At 37.5% G+C, this 19,298-nt stretch overlaps 1 protein-coding gene across 3 annotated transcripts in view; it reads right to left on the bottom strand.

Moving 5' to 3' along the window:
* Positions 1-19,298, bottom strand: part of ZFHX4 (zinc finger homeobox 4) — a 180,659-nt gene that overhangs the window by 23,473 nt on the left and 137,888 nt on the right. For all 3 annotated transcript variants that reach the window (XM_013061392.2, XM_045063186.1, XM_045063185.1), the window contains exons 5-6: positions 8,737-8,805; positions 2,678-2,794 (exon numbers count right to left, since the gene is read on the bottom strand). In XM_013061392.2, the coding sequence (XP_012916846.2) occupies positions 2,678-2,794; positions 8,737-8,805 (186 nt within the window). The remainder of the gene's footprint in view (positions 1-2,677; positions 2,795-8,736; positions 8,806-19,298) is intronic.

Here is a 19,298-nt window from a genome sequence, read left to right on the forward strand (position 1 = left end):
TTAATCTAAAGTGGCACTAGATTTAAATGACAATATAAATGAGGCATTAGGAGGCTTTTCTATTATGAATGAATATTCAACAAATATAACTTGCATATTGCCAAGTCTCATTTTGAAAGCTGCAGTCCTAGAGATTAATGTCAGCAACCCAGCACAACAGCTTACACAAACATAGTCTTCCTAACGTGTGTTAATTCCTTTCTGCCTAAAAAAATTCTGTGTTGAAGTGGGGTCACACTGTTTTCCCATCCAACACTTTAGAAAGGTGGTTAATGCATGAGTTTGCTAGTATTTTTTGACATTTATAACTGACATAAGAAAAAAAAAAAACAGCATAGACATAAGTGGTTATTTAATCATTAGAAATATTTACAAGGAAAAAAATCTGCATAATAATTTTTTCACCTAATCGGATTCAATCTAGAAAGTGGAAAACTTTGTTAAAACTTTATGGTAGGGGTGCCTGGGTAACTCAGTCGGTTAAGCATGTACCTTCAGCTCAGGTCATGATCCCAGGTCCTGGGATCAGGCTCCTTGCTCAGCTGGAAGCCTGCTTCTTCCTCTCTCTCTCTCTGTCTCTCTCTCTTTCTTACAAATAAAATCTTTCAAAAAAAAGTTTGTGGTAGTTGTCAGTAACAAGAGTTTGTTTTGAAGTCTAGGAGGTTTCAAGGCTAAATATTTGCATCTTAGTAACTGCTCTGAGTTGGTACATAAATCCCATTTTCATTTCTATAGATACACCTGGGGAGGCATTTCTGCAGGAATAAAGAATTGTTTTCACCAACTAATATTACACAATGCTCTGTATTCTCTCAGAAGCTCAAGTCCTCCCTAGATGGTACAATTAGGCACCCAAGAAAGCACATAACTCATCAGGCCATTAGGGAGTGATGGAGCCCATTATTTATACAGAGTGGTAAACCTTTCTCGTGGAGATACAGTCCTTGCATTGTGCTATGTTCCAAATAAGACTTCTTCCTCAATGGTAAGATTGGATCCATTTTCAAGAGATTCCCAGAAAGCATTCTTTGGAAGACATGAGATATTTAAAACCAAACATAAGGTCATATACCTAAAGAATTACATAAGCATTATTTAATTAACATTAATGTGCTACCTGGGTGTTTTACATGTTCCTTTAAAGAATGAGAGGGACGTGCTTTGCAAAGTCTTTTCGTACGACTGTGAGAAGGACACCAATGAACGCAGACAGAAGCCTGCCCTCCATGAAGTAGTCAAGCAGCTAGGCTTGATGAGGTCCATCCAAGAGAATGAATAAACCGATCACCTTGCGATTCCCAATTATCTTCAAATGAGATTTAGAGGGCACTATCCTTGACCTTAACTGCTTGCTAGGTATTTTAAGTCCCTTGTAGTAACCTCAGGAGCCAGTTTACTAATGTACAGCCATGGCGTCTTTTTTACATTGCTTTAGGTTCCATACCAACCTTAGGTCCTCTTTGTTTAAACCCAATGAGGATCGTATGTTAGCCACTATATCCTAGACGTAAATTTCAGTGGCGCCATCTCACTAGACTCCTCAGAGAAACGTAGCATTGAGTGATGTGGACCAGGGAGCAGAGAGGCCCTTCAAATAATTTTTGAAGGGAATGCAACACTACATATGCAAAGACCGAATGACAAATATGGGATAATTCAAACTTGCATGTAAAAATGATACTTTTGCACAACCCAATGTCTTCATAGTGAAAACAAGCTTCTTTCTATGCAGCTGTCAGTGGAATTCAAGGAAAAGATAGATGAGCACCTGAAACTAATAGGCTTGAACCCGTTTCAGCACTTCTTCTGCTTCAATGAGTCCAACATAATAAAACTAGGTATAGCGTGCAGCAAAAGTAGCCAATGTAATATTCATTGCGACCATAGATTTCCATCTCATACATACAAAGCATGGATGAAGTCATATATTTGCCAAATCAAACACAGAAAAAGCCTTAGGTATCCACACCAGATGCTGGCCTAGGGTTTGTTTGTGCACAAGTAAATGTCATGACACGAAGGTTTGTTTTCAAAGACAGTAGCTTTCATTACTGGGATTTGTCTATTCTAGAAGATCAAAATTACCCAGCACCTAATCCCTTTTCAATGATATTTCCTCTTTCTTAGGCTGAATCATCTGTAAACTTTTCCACTGGATTTTGTTTGAAATGCCTCAAATAGATGCCCTTAAAAAGAGCAAATTCCTGAGTGTAAGTTGTAAAAAGGCAAGGAAAAATAACATTTATTTTTAGGGTTACGTGGTTTGGGGGGGTGCATGTGACTGAATGAGAAAATTCAAGTGATATCTAATCCTGTGCTTATGAAAAATTAATATGCCATCAGAGGACTCACAAGTATCGCTAAGATTAATGAAAGGCGCTTAAAAAATTACAAGCACACAAACTGATTTGATTAAAAAATAATCTTGCTGGTCATCCTGTAATATTCTTCAACTTATCCACATCTATTCTGTCAGATGGTTATGATTAAAAATAGGTCAATGGGAGGCTACTGATAGAAATCACATGCAAAATGCACATGCAATGAATAGTAGTGGGAATGTTCAGGCAGTTTAACATGAATAAAAGCTTTTAATAAGCTTTGGTGGGGGTGACGGAAGGGCTGATTGCAAGGCATGGGGTGGAGGAAAGAAAGGTGAAGGATGCTAGCGTCTTACCAGAATCTTTATTCGAGTTTTTGCCTTCACTATTGTCTCTCTCACTTGTGTCTTTCTCCTCCTCCTCGGCTACTGCTGCTGGCTTAGCAGCTCCTTCTGCCTCCTCACTTTGTTCTTCTGTTAAGCAAAGGAGACCAGTCAGTAGGTTTGAAAACCCCATAAGGATGCCCACTAAAATAAACGTGACCATTTAAAAACCGTGCTACTTATGAATCATCTGCAGACCTTCTACTCTGAAAAAAGAACATAAATTTATTCGCAGGTCTCTATTAGAAGACTGCACCACTGCAAATTGTCATCTACAGTAACTTCTTTTACATCCATTAAAAAAATGTGCCTGCCCTAAATTAAAAGAAAAGAAATCATTTTCAGGACAGGTTAAGCTAAAAAAGGTTTAAGAAGAGGTGTAAGGCAATTCTGTCATTTTCCTAGTAGAAACTTCTAAGCTACATGGACCTACTAGTAGAAACTTCTAAGCTACATGGACCTACTGTTCCACGGACTTGGACAGATGACAGAGCAAACCAAACTCTTGGAAAAAATTCTTGGCGAAATAACATGAACTCGACGGGTTAAATACGAGACAGGTGCTACTCCTGCCTTCAGTCCCCAGACCCCAGGGGCATTTTTTTGGTATTTGTCTGAGTAGGATCTCAAAACTTCAGTTACACTGGGGTGTGTGTGCGTGCACGTGTGTGTGTGTGTGTGTGTGTGTGTGTTGTGCAGGGGGAGCCATACAGGGCACAGGACAACATAAGAAGGTATACTTCTTCTAGGACACCCCCATCACCCCACACCTCATTCACGGGTTCACACCAGCTAGATTACATGGAAATCCTCATAGTAACTCAACCCTATTTAATTATTCTGTAAATCTTAGCCATGCCGCTGCTGGTGGATTAATCTGTTTATGCAGTTAGCCTCTATGCTGGGTCTGTGTAGCACTAATCCGTGAAAGGCCCACTGTTCTCTTTCATCCTGCGATCATTTGTCTCTCACTGTGCTGATGTCACATTTTAATGAATTTTTAGCAATCTGAGTAATGCCAGATAACCAGACTCGCAACTCCCCACAGCATGGCATGCTGTTTTCATTGCAGCACAAAAAATAAAAATCATATTCCCCTGTTCAGGTAGGAATTACATAAATTAGGAGAAGAAGGTAAAATGGGATTTGAAGCACCAGGCTGCTCAATTTCATAAAATCTTTAATGACCATATAAATTAACCCTGGAAAGGCAAAAGGTCATCGACACACATTTGCATACACTCTTCTATTTGCTTTTGATAAGCAGAGCTTTTATGCAGAGAACATGATACAATTAACCCTTCAATAACCATACAAAACGCTGCTACGGACATTTTAAGTGTCAAGCATTAACTGAAAATTACACACTGCATAAAATTTTCATTGCAAATGCTATAGTGATTGAAAGGGGAAATCGTGGCCCTCTCCACACCCCATGTTTTATTAATAACATTCTGACAGCAGAATGAAATATCCACTGTCATATGTAGCAGCTGAGCACAAAAAAAAAAAAAAAAAAAAAAAAAATTGCTATTTAGTGCCTCGCTTGCCAGGCCCACTCTGCAACTGTGTGAGCAGGAAACAACGGAAGGGGGCAGTTCTGGGCTCGATGGGGGAAACAAGAACATTATTTGAAATAAGAGTTTGTTTCAACTGTGAGTCTTCAAAGGCACCATACAAATCCATTTATTCCATATTTGCACTTTGCCACTGCACAAAGGCAGAGCCGAGGTCCGTGGTGGAGGGGGTCAGTCATCTGAGGGCTTTGGGGGAAGCTTCCCTTTCAGGCAAATACCTGTGAAATTTTTACTTTAAGAGGAGAGAATCAACACTTCTTAAGGCTCTAGGCTGCCTTCACCCCGTCAGTGATAATTACTGATCAAACACAGGCTCCCTAGTCCCGGCAGGAGCCAGCCTGGGTGGGGACCGTGGCCGGCTTGGTCTGGGGGGCTGGAAGGCTGAGGTCACGACTGGATTGGGCTGTTTCCCTGCCAAGTCCACACATGTGACGTGACATCCAGTGTCAAGCCTTCTACCTACGACAGCCCATGGCAATTACTTTTCAACTCATCCTGCAGACGGGATGCAAGAGTCCTTTGAGTAGATTTACCGGCCTTTTCCCCCAGGGCTGGAAAATGAAGTGTCAGAGTGCTACTGAGTGTCCTTATCTTGAGGGGACATAAAATTGTAAGGGCTATCGCGACTCACATTAATAAAACATAGTGCGTCAGGAGAAGAAAACAAAAATTATGAAGGTACTAAAAAGACAAAACTACAGGATAATCTGGGTCTCGTCAGACACTTTTTGCAGGGTCTTCCTCATTTTCCAGTACGCGTTTTAAGTGTGAGAGAAATTCCCAGACATGTTCTTCTATACATCACTGCGGTGTCTGACCTCAGCCTGACCCTGGCAACAGTTTGAGAAATCTGAATGTGAACAAAGACTCTGTGTCAGCAGCAGGGAAAGATTGTGGCGTAGACTCTCCCCATCAACTTAATCGCAAACAGCAGTTCTGAGGCCATAACTTTGCCGGGCTCTTCCAAGCCACAACTCATAACCTCTAGAGGTGGATTTGCCCGCACTGCCTCTGTTCCTGTGACTTTTTCCCCCTCTCTCTTTTCTGGTTCTTCCTTTGAAGTAGGCAGGCAATTAGCTCTAATGCTCAAGCAATTCAGGCCTGTTTTGTGGTTTGGAAGGCGTAAGCTGTTTATTACAGGTAGGCTCTTTGGAGCCATAGAACTTTGCAAATTTTTAATCATGCAAAAAATAATCAAAGGGTAACTTATATACACCATAAAGTTTCATGCAAGGCAGAAAAAAAAAAAAAAAGCTCACTTTCATTCTTAAAGAAAGCTTTTTAAAAGAAATTTGACATTCATTTTATAAAGAGACTTTAGAGTCAAGAGTATTGAGGAGAAACAGCTTTCCAGGAAAACCGTAGGTTGGATTTGGGGTTAAAGGAAGGGGTGTCTACATTCTAATTTTCAAAACCACCTTTCCTCAACTGTAAAATGCCATAAAATGTAAGATGCTTTATAAAAAAAATATATATATATACTATTAAGGTATTACTATGTAATATGTATTAAAGGAATGCCTTAAAACAAAGGAAAATTCCATAAAATTCCACCCCACAAAACTGCAAAATAAAGACACTAAGTTACATAAAATTCCAAAATAAAGATGCTAAAGCAGCTTTCATTTTCATCAATAGGATTCTTCACTAATATACACAACAGTAACATTTCATAATACTGCTATATTCATAATATATGTATTTTTAATTATGCTTTTGCTTTATGAGATATAAAAAATATAGTATTTATTCATATGCTAAACATTATGGCCTGAATGGACTTAAGCTTAAAATCTGCATTATGGTCTTATAAGACTTCCCAATTTTCAAATAAATGATAATACACTTTTATTTTTAAATGTTTCAACATGCTAGGAAGAGGACAAAATGCTACTGTACTCTTATATTATATAGGTGTGTTATAGTAACTTCCCCTAGCATTTTTATCACACCTAACATAATGATCTTATAAGTTACACTGCACATACGCATAATCTATATTTAAAAGAGGTTTTTGAGTGAGTAGTTTAGAATACTTCCACTGGAATAATAAAAAATAATTGGAAAATGACTATTAATTTCTTCTATAAAATTATACAATTTCTAAGCAAATCTACTTCAGTTAACAGCCCTCTGATCTAAGCACCAGCCAACTGTGCTTGGTTCCCATTGCTTTATTTTACAATTGTGTTTGGGAGCCCTCTGAGCTGTCTAAGGAAAACACTGCATACTTTTTAAGCCCATGGAGTAATCATGTAAAGAAGAAACAGAGAATAATACCTTCAACATTTTCTATATTAGTTTTAATATTAGATATTGAGCCTCTACTCTAGACGCCTGGCTTTTAAGAATTCTTTCCTGAACTCCTCCATTGTCTCTCTGTACAGACCCACTCCATCCAAATCTGTCCTCCATCTGATCTACTTACATCTGACTTTCCTCTTAAAACCTTCGAGTGATACCCATTACTTACAAAGAAAAAGCTCTGTCTTCTGTACCTGGCAAGAATACCTCCAAGATACCCATCCTTGTTTCCCACCGCAGTGCTTCCTACTTCACTTAGAATCACATACCAACTTCTTACACTGGTTGAAATCACCAGGCCTTTGCCTTTCTGACTACACCTTATCCTCTTCACCTACTCATTCACTAACCTCTCTCCAGAGATATTAGCCTTCTTTGTCTTGCTGGAACATCACCAACTTCCTAGAACCACCTCTACCTGAAAGGCATTTCCCCAGATTCGTGTAATTGGCTCCTTTTCATTAGTTAGGACTCAGCTGCCTGTCATTTCCTCAGAGAACTTCTCTGACCACTGCCCCTAAGGACGTTCAACACCTGTGGGATTCTCGGACTTTAGTAGGAATCACACCATCTGGAGGGCTTGTTGACTACAGATTGCCAGGCCCCATCCTCATGGTTTCTAATTCTGTACATGGAGGACGGGGACCAGGAACATGCGTTCTTACAATTCCCAGGTTTGCTGATGCTGCTCATAGGGTAGCCACACTTTGAGGAGCTCTGCTCTAACACATTCTCTCTTTTGCTTCCTCCATTAGGTTCACTGCAATCTGGATAGAACTTCCTTATTTGTATAGAACTATTGTCGAAAAAAAGGAGAGAAGTCATCTGTCTTACTCATGACTGACGCCCAACAGTCCCTGGCTCTAATATTTTGAGTAAAATTAAGGATTTCTAGTTTTCTTACTTGGGATTTCTAGTTTTTCTTACTTGGGATAACTGTTTAGAGCAGGATGACATCAGTTAAGATGGAGAAGGAGAAGAAACAGTCTTGTAAAAATGAGAAGTCACATTTGGAATCTGTTATATTGGACTTCCCTACAGAAAACTTCTGTGAAACTATCCAGAAAGCGTGAGACTATCTCAACATAAAGTTTCTCAGAGACCTAGTGAAGGTGTAGATCATGGTACCTTGTTCACAAAGCAATAAATAAATGCACTCACTGGTAGGGAAGGTTTTCTTTTTTGTTTGGAATTTTTGTCATAGTCTAGACATTTGGTCCATTCCCTCCAAGCTGATATTCATGAAATCCTCTGATTGGGCTGTAGGTGAGGGAGGAGAACTGGTTTATGCTATTAACATGAACTCATTAAACATGCTCTCCAGTTTTCTAGGGGAAAACATTTAAATGAAAAGGTGTTCATGAGAACGCGAAGGTAAAGGTGAACTTAACGTTAAAGAATTTTTAAAGAGAGACATTCTGACTTTATACTGGAGGAATCTTTTCACTTGCAAAATGTATTTTAGGCCCCCATTATGAACGCAAAGGAATTTTCATAATGGGTTTTGGGTTTTTTTTTTTTTTTTTGGTCCTATATATCCTATTATTATTATTCTAATTGTAGAAATCTAAAAATTGGGATCATGCCAGGAATAAATGAGGTGAGTTGTAGAAACATGGGTAAATGTCCTCTTAAATTATCTGAATACAATGCAACTCAGAGAGCTTGCTGCCATTTTTTTTCTTAATACACATGCAAACACACAGAGCACAGGGACTAGTAAATGTGTTGACATGGGGGTACAAAGTCCAATCAATTCATTAATTACCCCCAAATAAGTCCACCAACTAGGTTGTTTGATTTGGGGGAAAAATAATATCTGGCTTTTTATCTTCTACTTTGTAACAAACTGACCAGGTAGGTGAAACCTCATAGTGTGCAAATGCAGATGTGAGAAATTATCCTGCAGGAGTTGCTGGCTCTTTAAGATGTTACTTTATGTATGTATCCAAATATCGTATATGTATATTACCTGTATACTATATATGTCATTTTTTATTTAATTTTGCTTTTAACTTTTTTGTGTAAATAAGAGATCCTATCAGATCTAATTAGAAAAATTCCAGAGATACATTCATTACATAAAAGATGGGAGTAACAAATGTAATGCACTAGGATAAACAAGATTTTGAGAAGGAGTAGACCATTTACCTGAGGTTGCTCTCAATTGTTGCTCTGCAAGGTCATCCTCACAGGTCCTGGCTCCCAAAGAGGCAGTTTCTGCGGAGGACATTAGAGTGAAAAGGTAATGAGCACAGCATGTCCAGCTCTGCAGTCACAGTACCACACCCCAAATCTGACTTTCGAAGAAACAAGTACCAGGTGGAGCCCAGGTGAGACCCCAACACTCTGTACATTCCAGGGAACTGAGGTTACCAGAATGAGTCTAAGCTTAGATCACATTCTCAATCGACAGCACACAACAAATACAACAATACAGACAAAACATAGAAGCAGGAAGACTCATTGGTTTTTATGTCTTAGATATTCGGCCAGGCCTGCACGACAGGAGTATGTGCTATAATGACAATGACACAGTGCAAAAATCGTGAGCACATGTCTGCTTCTCTGTCAAGAGAGCAAAAAAGAAAGAAAGAAACAACAACAAAAAAACTTCAATATCTCATAGCTGATCTGAGGGACCAAAGGAATAAACAAACAAAACAAACAAAAAACAAAAACAAACCCAAGGACCGGAGGAAACCTGGAGAATATGTCCAGGTTGTCGATAAGTTCACATCTTGATTCTTGTCTTTTATTTGAGCTCCAGAGCAGAAGTGCCAACAATGTCTTGGTTTGCTAAACTCAACTCCATGCACAAATCATTATTTTTATCTACCTCCATTCTTCCTTTGTGTTCTCTGTTGTGTGGGAATTTATAAGAAAATGACTGGACCTCAGAAATCACCCTCAACACCTCCTAATCTTTCTCCACATTGAGTCATCCCATGCTGTTGATTCTATGGGAATGTCTCTTGTCGTGTGTGTTTCTCTATTTCTCTGTCATCTTCTCTTTACTGACAATTTCAGTGGCCCCCACAAAAGTCATCCTGCCCTGCATTCCTTGTTTCACCAGACTAATCTCTCATAAAACTGCAAGACCTTTTTTTCCAGAAGACGGAATTGCCTAAGCACCACTCATAGCTCCATCCGTTTCTAGGTAAGGGAACTTGGGTATGTAATTTAAACTTTCTAAGCTTCAATTCCCTTTTCAGTGATATGCAGACATAACTGTATACATAATTAACAATTATAAGAGAAAAAATACAAATAAAGGTGAAATGTGATCTAGTCTTCAAAGTGAGAAAAGGCTGGGTTGTAGTGAGAGGCTGAAAAGATCGTCACGCAATTCTTATACACAGAGACCCATGTTTATCTAATATTTCTGGGCACCAGCATCTCTAGTTGATTCTAAGGCTTTAATTAAACAAATAATTAACCTTGAAAATAGAAGTGCTCACCAAGGCACTATTATTGCATTTACTGATTGTTTTTCCTGCTACGTACACCACCTCTGGCCTCTGGTAGTAATCTATTTTAAAAGAATCATAATAAACCCTCAGTGTCTTCACTCCCACAACAATAAAAAAACATCAGGGTTATTTGTTTTGTTTTGAGTAAACAAAACTTGAATTAATCTTGAAAGGAAGAATTCATCCTTAATTCTTACTGATAAATCCAAATAACTTCTAAATTGATCACAGTATTGATATCCACCCAACATGTCATTCAAGAAAACTTTCTTCCTCTTGGCAACCTCTCCGATCTTTATGCCTCGACCAGCACTCTTCCTTTTCCTTTGTGAATGTCTTTTTGTCTGTCTCCTGTTAAACTCTTATTCTTCCTTCAAAGCCTGAAGCAAGTGCTGCCTCCTCTGTGTTCCTATGACAATTAGCTTATAAACATGTTATAAGCTATTTATTTATATATGTTATACATAACATATATATAATGTTAAGAGCTATATATTCATATATATTTATAACATTATCAATATATATATCCTAAGTATATTATGATACCTTTTTATATGGTTCATGCATATTTCCCCAATAAACTGTGAGTTCCTCGAGAACTTTCACCTTCACAGGTTCTCAACTAAGGAAAAAGTGAGGCATAGCAAAGTCACCAGGACGCTTCTATTCAAACACGAACCTACACCCTATATGCTGAAGCAGATGAATATCAAGATGAGAATTTTGTAAAAGCTTCCCAGAGCCTCAAGCCTCTAAATTCAAAGCCCTTTCAATTATACCAAGCACACATACTAATTCTGTTACATATACAGATCTTCCTCTACTTACGATGGGGTTAAATCCCTATGAATGCATCGTAAGTTGAAAATACCTCAAGTTGAAAATGCTTTTAATACACATAACCTACTGAACATTACAGCTTAGCCGAATCTATCTCAAACGTGCTCAGAACACTTATATCAGCCTGCAGATGGGCAAAAATCATCCAACACAAGGCCCATGTTATAATGAAGTGTTGAATATCTCGTGTAGTTCATTGAATACTGTACTGAAAGTGAAAAACGGGATGGTTGGGTGGACACAGGATGGTTGCAAGTCTACTGGTGGTTTTCCTTTGTGAGTGCCTGGCTGATTGGGAGCTGGGGCTTGCTTCCACTGTCCAGTGGAAAGTGATGAAAGAGAATCTTACCATATATGGTTAGCCTGGGAAAAGATCGAAATTCAAAAATCCAAATATGGTTTCTATTGAATGCTTACCACTTTCAACCACCGTAAAGTTGAAAAATGTCAAATTGAACCACCAAAGCAGATTACCTGTATAAATGTGTGTGAGTGTGTATGAAACCATTTATTTCACTCTTCTCTAGAAAAAAATATAATTTATCAAAGAATCCTTATCATTCCAAACACATATATGCAAACGCACATTTCAATGTATCAGATACTCACTCAAACAGATACCAGGAGTATCTAAGTAAATTTGACCAAATGACTGCTACTCTTTTATGATTCATGGAAATAAAAATTCAAAAGTGACAACTTATTGAGTTTGTATTTCTGCCAGTTCTCTGATGATCTATCCATGTGAAATAGTCATATAAGCGGGGCCTGGGTGGCTCAGTTGGTTAAATGTCTGACTCTTGATTTCGGCTCAGGTCAGGGTCCTGGGATCCAGCCCTTGACAGGCTTCTCCCTTAGGAGGAATCTGATTCTTTACTTCTCCCTCTCCCCCTGTCCCTCTCCCCACTGCATGCTCTCTAAAATAAATAAATAAATCTTGAAAACAGTCATGTAATCCTTATAGCAAAGTTATGCAGCAAATATTAATCCTTATTTCACAAATCAGGAGACTGGAGTTTAAAGAGGTTAAGGCCACTTGCCCCAGGTTCTCAAGTTTGAAAGTGACAGAGCCTGGAGGGAACCCAGTTCAGCCTGGTATAAAGGCTGCGAATGTCTGGATGTGTCCAGCTGTAAAGCCGCAGTATCAAGGAGCCTATAAAGGGTTTCCTATCTTAGTGAAGTCCCAAAACCAACGTGAGGGGGATGGGGGGGTGCAGAAGAAAGCAACTATCACTAGTCTTGTACAAACTGTGGTATTTTGTAAAACATTACATTCCTTGAATATATGATGCAACTAAATAATAGTTTAGTGCCACATTGAAATCATTTTATTTCAGAGTGATTTAGGGAAATGTGCTAATGTCAAAACCAGAAAATGTTATTTAATCTCACAAATTAGGATACGTGGTACTTGGAAACTGTTCCATTGAGAAGGACTTGTTCAAATAATTTTATAAAGGAATGTAGTTCAGAGAACCACAGAGTATTTTTATGTCCTCAACAATGCTGCTCTCTTTATACAAATGATATAAATATTTTAATAAAGGAGCTTTTAACTTAACAAATGAACTGATTAATCTATAGTTTTCTGCCTGTGTAAATGAAATGTTTAAAACCTACTAATGATACATAGCATCTTTCAATATTTTACTTTAATAATTGCTCTATAATAACAAATTTGACTGCTGTTAACACGATCTGTCTCTTTGCTGTGATTTAATTAGATTACTAATTTGTGTTCTCTAGCACCTGACCTTTCTTATTTAATACTATTTAAAAATAATACCACTGACAATTTATCCAGTATTCTACTCTATTCTGTCAATTTGGTGATGATCACATATTTGAAAATGGTACCAAATTACTCTATTTTTATTAACACAATGTGGGAGTAATCGGTCCCATTTTCTGTGGAATAGTTTATCGATCAACACAATCGCCATCATCAACAACAGTTCACAGAGTATTTACTCTGTACCCAGTACTAACTGATGCCCTTTCTATGCATTGGAACACCTCTAGCAAGTGGTGAGCCATGATTTGAACTCATGCATTTTTATTTCAGAGATGGGTATCTTAACCACAATGATATAATAAGCCATAATTTTAAAATCCCAAAGGTAGCTGTCCTTTTGTTTCTGCAATTATGTCTTGTGTTCATTTTTCTCATTTGGCCTGAATTCTGCTAACCACCCATTCCCCTAGCCCAATCCAAATGGTCACATCTCCAAAGACAAGGTTTGAAAACCTAAATTTTTAGGCTTCCTGTTCCTTTTAGTTATGAGACAGAAGGTTCTCAAGGCTGTCTCCTTTCCTCACACTTGCCTCCCCAACTCTTAAGCCTGTCCATTTCATTACTCCTGTATGCCTTCCCCGTCCCTTCTCTGAATAAGGATTCCTGTAAGTAAACTGATAACTTTGAGGCATTTCATCTTCATTAAAAAACAATCAAGTTTTCATCTATCAAATCTTTTTTTTTTTTTCCCCTACTAATAGGAATAATATTAAAAAAAAAAAAAAAAAGCTATAACCAATACAAATCTAATGATCAGGGAAAGATCTGGAATTTAAATTTTTTGAAACAGCCTAGATACCTCAGCAGAGAATTCCAAGTTTAAGAATGTTTGTTGTTGTCTGGGAATAGAAGTCTAACCTAATCTGCATTTCATGATCATATAGTCATGAGCTTTCTGCAGTCTTATCAGCAAAATTTGGGAAGCATTTGGTACAAGTTCAGTAAATTTTTAAAGCATTGCCAAGTATAATACTAAGACAGTGTCTGTCTATAAAATTTTCACATCTCATTTCCTCCCAGTGATTCGCTAATGCATTAAGTAATAAAGTATACCATGATTTTCACAAATGTATAGCACATAAAATGAAATATATACCACTAAACAGAATAAATATTAAGCCAACTAGTCTAAAGTAATAAAGAGAAAGAAAAACATTTTCTGTAGTCCTAGGAAACAGTTTGAGTTCTCCTCTCCTTGCATCCATTAAAAATAATAATAATAATAAAAATGAGTCCAATTCCTGGAAAAGACAAAATTCTAAAAGTTCATCCACATTTCAAAAACCCTACCTTCTCCTCATTTCTCTTTCGAAGCCCCTCCTACCTTTACTGCACCCGGGTGATTCATTGTTCTAGAATATTTCAGGGACTCTGATATATAAGAGAAGATATTTGTAGCACTCTAATTTTAAAATAATAAGTGAATATTTGGTTGGAAACCTGTTAGGTGCTAAGCACATAACATCAATTTTTTACTCAATCCTTGCAGAATATCTGTGCAGAAAAAAAAAAAAAACATTGCTTTTTTGGAAAAGTTGAGATATTAAAGCTCAGAAATTTTAAGAAATTTTTTCCCCAAGGGCAGAGAGTAGCAAAAAGTAAGATCTGGACTTAGTCATACTCTCCCCTGAACACTGCTGCCTCCAGGCAGCCCCCAGGACTTCTGGGCCAGGATGTCTAAAACCTGAATTCCCTACCTCCTAAAAACAAAACAAAACAAAACAAAACAGTTCAAACTCCTTTAAAGCAAATTCATCACAACAAGATCAATATCTAGAAGAACAAATCAAGTTCAACATCTTTTATTATCTTGCTAGTTTACATTTTAATAAAGACCTCTGAACTTGCCTGTGCAACTGCAAAAGTGAAGCCTGTTTTCAGATGAAACACGGTTGCAAATAAAAATGGTTTCAAGTGGTCTCTATCTTTTTCCTACCTGGATACAAAGAGTGCTCTTCTAAAAAGCTGAGCAACTCAGCATGCTACCAAATGGTTTTGAGTAACTAAGCAACATCATCTTTGTTGACCTGCAGTGCTTTCTCTTAAATTATTTCTTCTAGGCAGTAACAGATTGAAGTGCATTGGATGCTCCAGTGTCAATTATCTGAACGGGGCTGGATTTGTAATTTTTTATTTTCTGGAAAAGTAAAGCTCCTCTGCCCTGCCCTGTCTGGTTTTACCCAGAAGTTATTTTTATATAGTAAGGGAGTAGTATCTCCCGGGACCTCTAGGCCAGGAAAGTGTGATCACTTCTTTCTGCTTCTTGAATCATCTATGACCTCAGTGTAATGGGACCTCAAAAGAATTTAATAAGTTCCTGATATCAATTAGTCTCAATAAATTACTCATACAACTCCTTAATATGCCTTACTTGAAAGTGCTCTTACTGATTTTTTCTTAAATTTATTAATTTCTAATACATTTCTCTGCATAAGATTCTGTTTCATTTCTGATTGTTTTGAATTAAGAGATCAAAATTCTATTGTTGTAACTTAGGGAAAACATTGTGCTCACATCTGTCAGTTACCCAGTCATCTGCACCTAAGTCCTTATAGGATTCACCACAATCTCCATATTGTCTGAAACAGTTTTCATTCCTTAGCGTATTGTGTTGGTTTTGCTAGGTGGTTCATCAACATAGGAAACACCTCTGGTCTACATACTGATTCTCACCTTGCCCAATGATAGCCTTCACTCCCGTGGAGCCCTGGCTGTTCATTTCAACCTGTTGCTTTGTCTCACATAGCAAGTTTTTAATCTATGAAAACCTCAGCTTTCTACTCCATAGCTATCAACTTTTCTGAATAGCCTCAGGCTAGGTCAAAAGCGTTTTAAAGTTATTTATTTTTAATGCAAAGAAAATAAAGGAAATATTTCCTTCACTATTTTCTTTCTTTCTTTTTTCTTTCTTTCTTTCTTTCTTTCTTTCTTTTTTAAGATTTTATTTGTTTATTTGACAGAGAAATAGCAAGAGAGGAACACAAGCAGGGAGAGCAACAGAGGGAGAGGGAGAAGCAGACCCCACTGAGCAGGGAACCTGATGTGGGCCTTGATCCCAGGACCCTGGGATCATGACCTGTGCCTAAGGCAGACACAACTGAGCCACCCAGGCACCCCTCCTTCACTCCTTTCAAAGAATCTTTACAATGTATCATTTACTTTCAGGGAAGTTGCATTTCTTTGTTTCAGACTTATTGTTTGGTTCTTGGAAGCTTCTATATCCTCTCTTATGTTCTCACCTCAGAGACTTTAGCAATAATAGTCGCCCCCCTCTAAGACTGCATTGTTTTTAAATTACTAAAACAATTACAGAGTTTAATCAATTTCACAATTTTAAAACAAAACTGATTTTATTTCAGTCATATTCAGTGAATCATTGGGCATACTTCTTTGGAGTCATGATCCATGAAACCATCATCCACTCTTTTTTTAAAAATTTTGTAATTAAATCAGCCAACATAAAGTTCATCATTAGTTTCAGAAAACATCATTCACTCTTGTTGTGAAGAAACAGAACGAGTAACCCTGTATTGAAATAATGGTAATTTTTAAAAACTGAGATTCAGGGCATCTGGGTGGCTCAGTGGGTTAAAACCTCTGCCTTCGGCTCAGGTCATGATCCCAGGGTCCTGGGTTTGAGTCCCGAATTGGGCTCTCTGCTCAGCAGGGAGCCTGCTTCTCCATCTCTCTCTGCCTGCCTCTCTGCCTACTTGTGATCTCTACTGTCAAATAAATAAATAAAATCTTTAAAAACAAAACAAAACAAAAAACCTGAGATTCATTCTCTTTGCTTGGGATTTCAAGCAAGCAAAGATAAAAGGTGAGCCATCAGTGACGTAAAAATTGCCCACTTCTGCTGTAGCTATCTGGGCCTCAGAAACCTGTGCTCTTAAAACACTATTTCATTAGAAGAGTATGGATTGGACAAGTCCCATGTTAGGCTCCCAGCTCCATGGGGAGTCTGGTTCTCCCTCTGACTTTCCGCCCTCTCATGCTCTCTCTCACTCTCTTTCTCAAATAAATAAAGAATTTTTTTTTTTTTTAAGAAGAGTATGGACTATTCCTATGCATGTATTTGTATTAAGAAAAAAGAAAAAAAAAAAACATGGACTAAGATACAGATATACCTGGACTTGAATCCCAACTCCAACACCTTCTAGCTATTGGACACAGCAAGTTACTTAGCCTCCCTGAAATTCAGGACCCTACCTGTAAAAATGGAAGCAAAACTAACCAGATTTCGAGGTGTGATAAGGAGTAAAGAATATAAAACATCTAGTACTGAATAAGTAAGTCAGTAGTAGTTTTCAGCAGTAGCTGTAAGTAGTAGCTATATTCATGCACGAGTCTCCTCTGGCTCTGATCCATCCTGCTGGATACAAGTTATTCAAAGGAAAGTCTACATCAATTTGATATTATGGCTTTTTAGGTTATATTTATATGTCATATACTCTCTATCAGCTAAGTTAGTAGACTTTTGAAATATCACTATTCTAAGTGTAGATATTTTGGGAAGAGCAAATGTTAACAAGACTAAACATTGTTTTCCTAAGCCGTGTAATTTTAAAGTGTTTTTTTTTTTTTTAATCCCCAAGCAAATTTTACATTCTGCAATAAAAGTGGTATGTGTACCAAGTTGTAAAGACTGTTCAATTCACACTGGTTTGGCCATTTACAAAAGTTAAAGTGAAGAAGATGAACTCTTTAGACTGGGAGTGATATCAGAGTCAGCCCTAGGTTTCCTCTTGGAAGAGAGGGACACTGTCCTTTCCAATTCCAAACCCTACCTCCACCATCGGCCTTTTATCAAGAGAAAAATTTGAGGAGAAGTCACAAACAACCTCAGATTATACAGATTTGTAAATGTGGCAGTCCCAGAACACTAAACATCTCCATTTATACACAAACCCTGAGTTTGCTTAATTTTCCAGATTATTCCTTACAGTAGAGTCACCTAAATCATATGTCCTACCAAACACAGCATCAAAGCACATAACACTTCTCTTCAAAGCAATCATAATGAACCAGAGACAATAGTTTAGAGCTTTTACAAAGGCAATGTCAAATGGGAAATGTATGGAATGACAATTAAAACTTTAGCCTCCATCTGTGTACATTTAAACAGCTCTATTAACATGTTGGAGCCAGTCTTCTCATCTGCATAGGGGGAACAAAAACGATCTCTGCTGCTTGCCACGGCAAGTCAATGTAAGGATGAAATGTTAGTTGTTATCAACACTTCCAGTTGACCATGCAAAGTAAGGAAATATAGTCTTGGTATCATACTCCTTAAATATTTAATGTCTTAAGTATGCTGACATGGAATATACCACTACTACTTATAATAAACTTCTCTATACAATTATATATAGGGGGAAATTATTGCTTCTCATGTGCAGGCTTATTTATTTTGTGAATTATATATGGCTATAAAAGAAAATCCTCAGATGACTAGATCGATTCTTTTTTATCAACACTATAATTGTTGAAATAAATTTACCATTAACCTAAGATACAGAAAAGTTTCCTAAATTATATGTAAACAATCCTTGGATTTTCACTATTTGGAGTTTTTTACATTTCACCACATTAGGAATGGTCAAATTTATATGGTCATATACCCCAAATTATACTTAGGAGAATTGACCTAGGCAATGATGGATACAAACATAAGTAAAATAAATCTGGAAAGGGAAAGTTAGTGAAAGTATGCATAGTCCCAGAAAAGAAAGATTAGAAAGTCCAGGTTGAAGCCAAGAGTGAAAATTGTACTATTGGAACCTGCTATGAATTTTCAAGACAATACTTATGCATACCCATGAATGTTTATTTAATAAATCATTCATTAATGAGCAAACAGATTGATGAGATTTGGCACATTGCTTTCTTTGGACTGTATTAGCAGTAGAAAAAATTGTTTCTGAGACGTGGCCAATTTTTTTTTCCTCCTTTGCCTGAATGCAAAATATTGGCAAAGGGTCCCTTGATCTTGGCAAAGTGAGTTTTAAGCAGGGGGTGCCATGATCATATTTGCATCTTTGGGATGCTGTGTGGAAGATGGAATGGTGGAGGAAAAGTTTTGTTACTAACAAAAAAAAAAAGGTTACTGGAACATTCACTGTACCTCAATCCATTACTGTCTAGAAAAAGTCATGGATAAAGGAAGAACATTCCATTGGAGAGAAAAATGAAAGTTCAAAAGTCCAAGATTGGGATGAGAGAAATATGATGAGCTCAATTTTGGACATGAAATGGAGCAGAGCTGTTTGGAAAACATTTAAGTTTATAAAACTAGATCTTAAAAGAGAAGTCCGGCTTCAAAATACTTGGAAGCTAATACCTGTGAGTAAATCTCAGGAGCTATGCATACAGTATGGAAGATAAGTTCTAAGGAAAATTAAAAAGAGGCACTGAAGATCACTGAAACATGATACAAGACAATGACAGAGGAAAAAGAGGTATACACAGGACCCTGGGGTGACTGGTAAAACAGTGGCCAAAGGACAAGAACTCTTCCAAAATTATGAGGCACAAGTGTACAATTACACAGAGAAGTCAAGTAAAATAACGTATTGGTGACATTAGGAGAGATAGATAATGAC

Source organism: Mustela putorius, unplaced genomic scaffold (genome assembly GCF_011764305.1).
Source record: "Mustela putorius furo isolate JIRA1106 unplaced genomic scaffold, ASM1176430v1.1 tig00003846_pilon_pilon_pilon, whole genome shotgun sequence".
Classification (NCBI taxonomy): domain Eukaryota; kingdom Metazoa; phylum Chordata; class Mammalia; order Carnivora; family Mustelidae; genus Mustela; species Mustela putorius.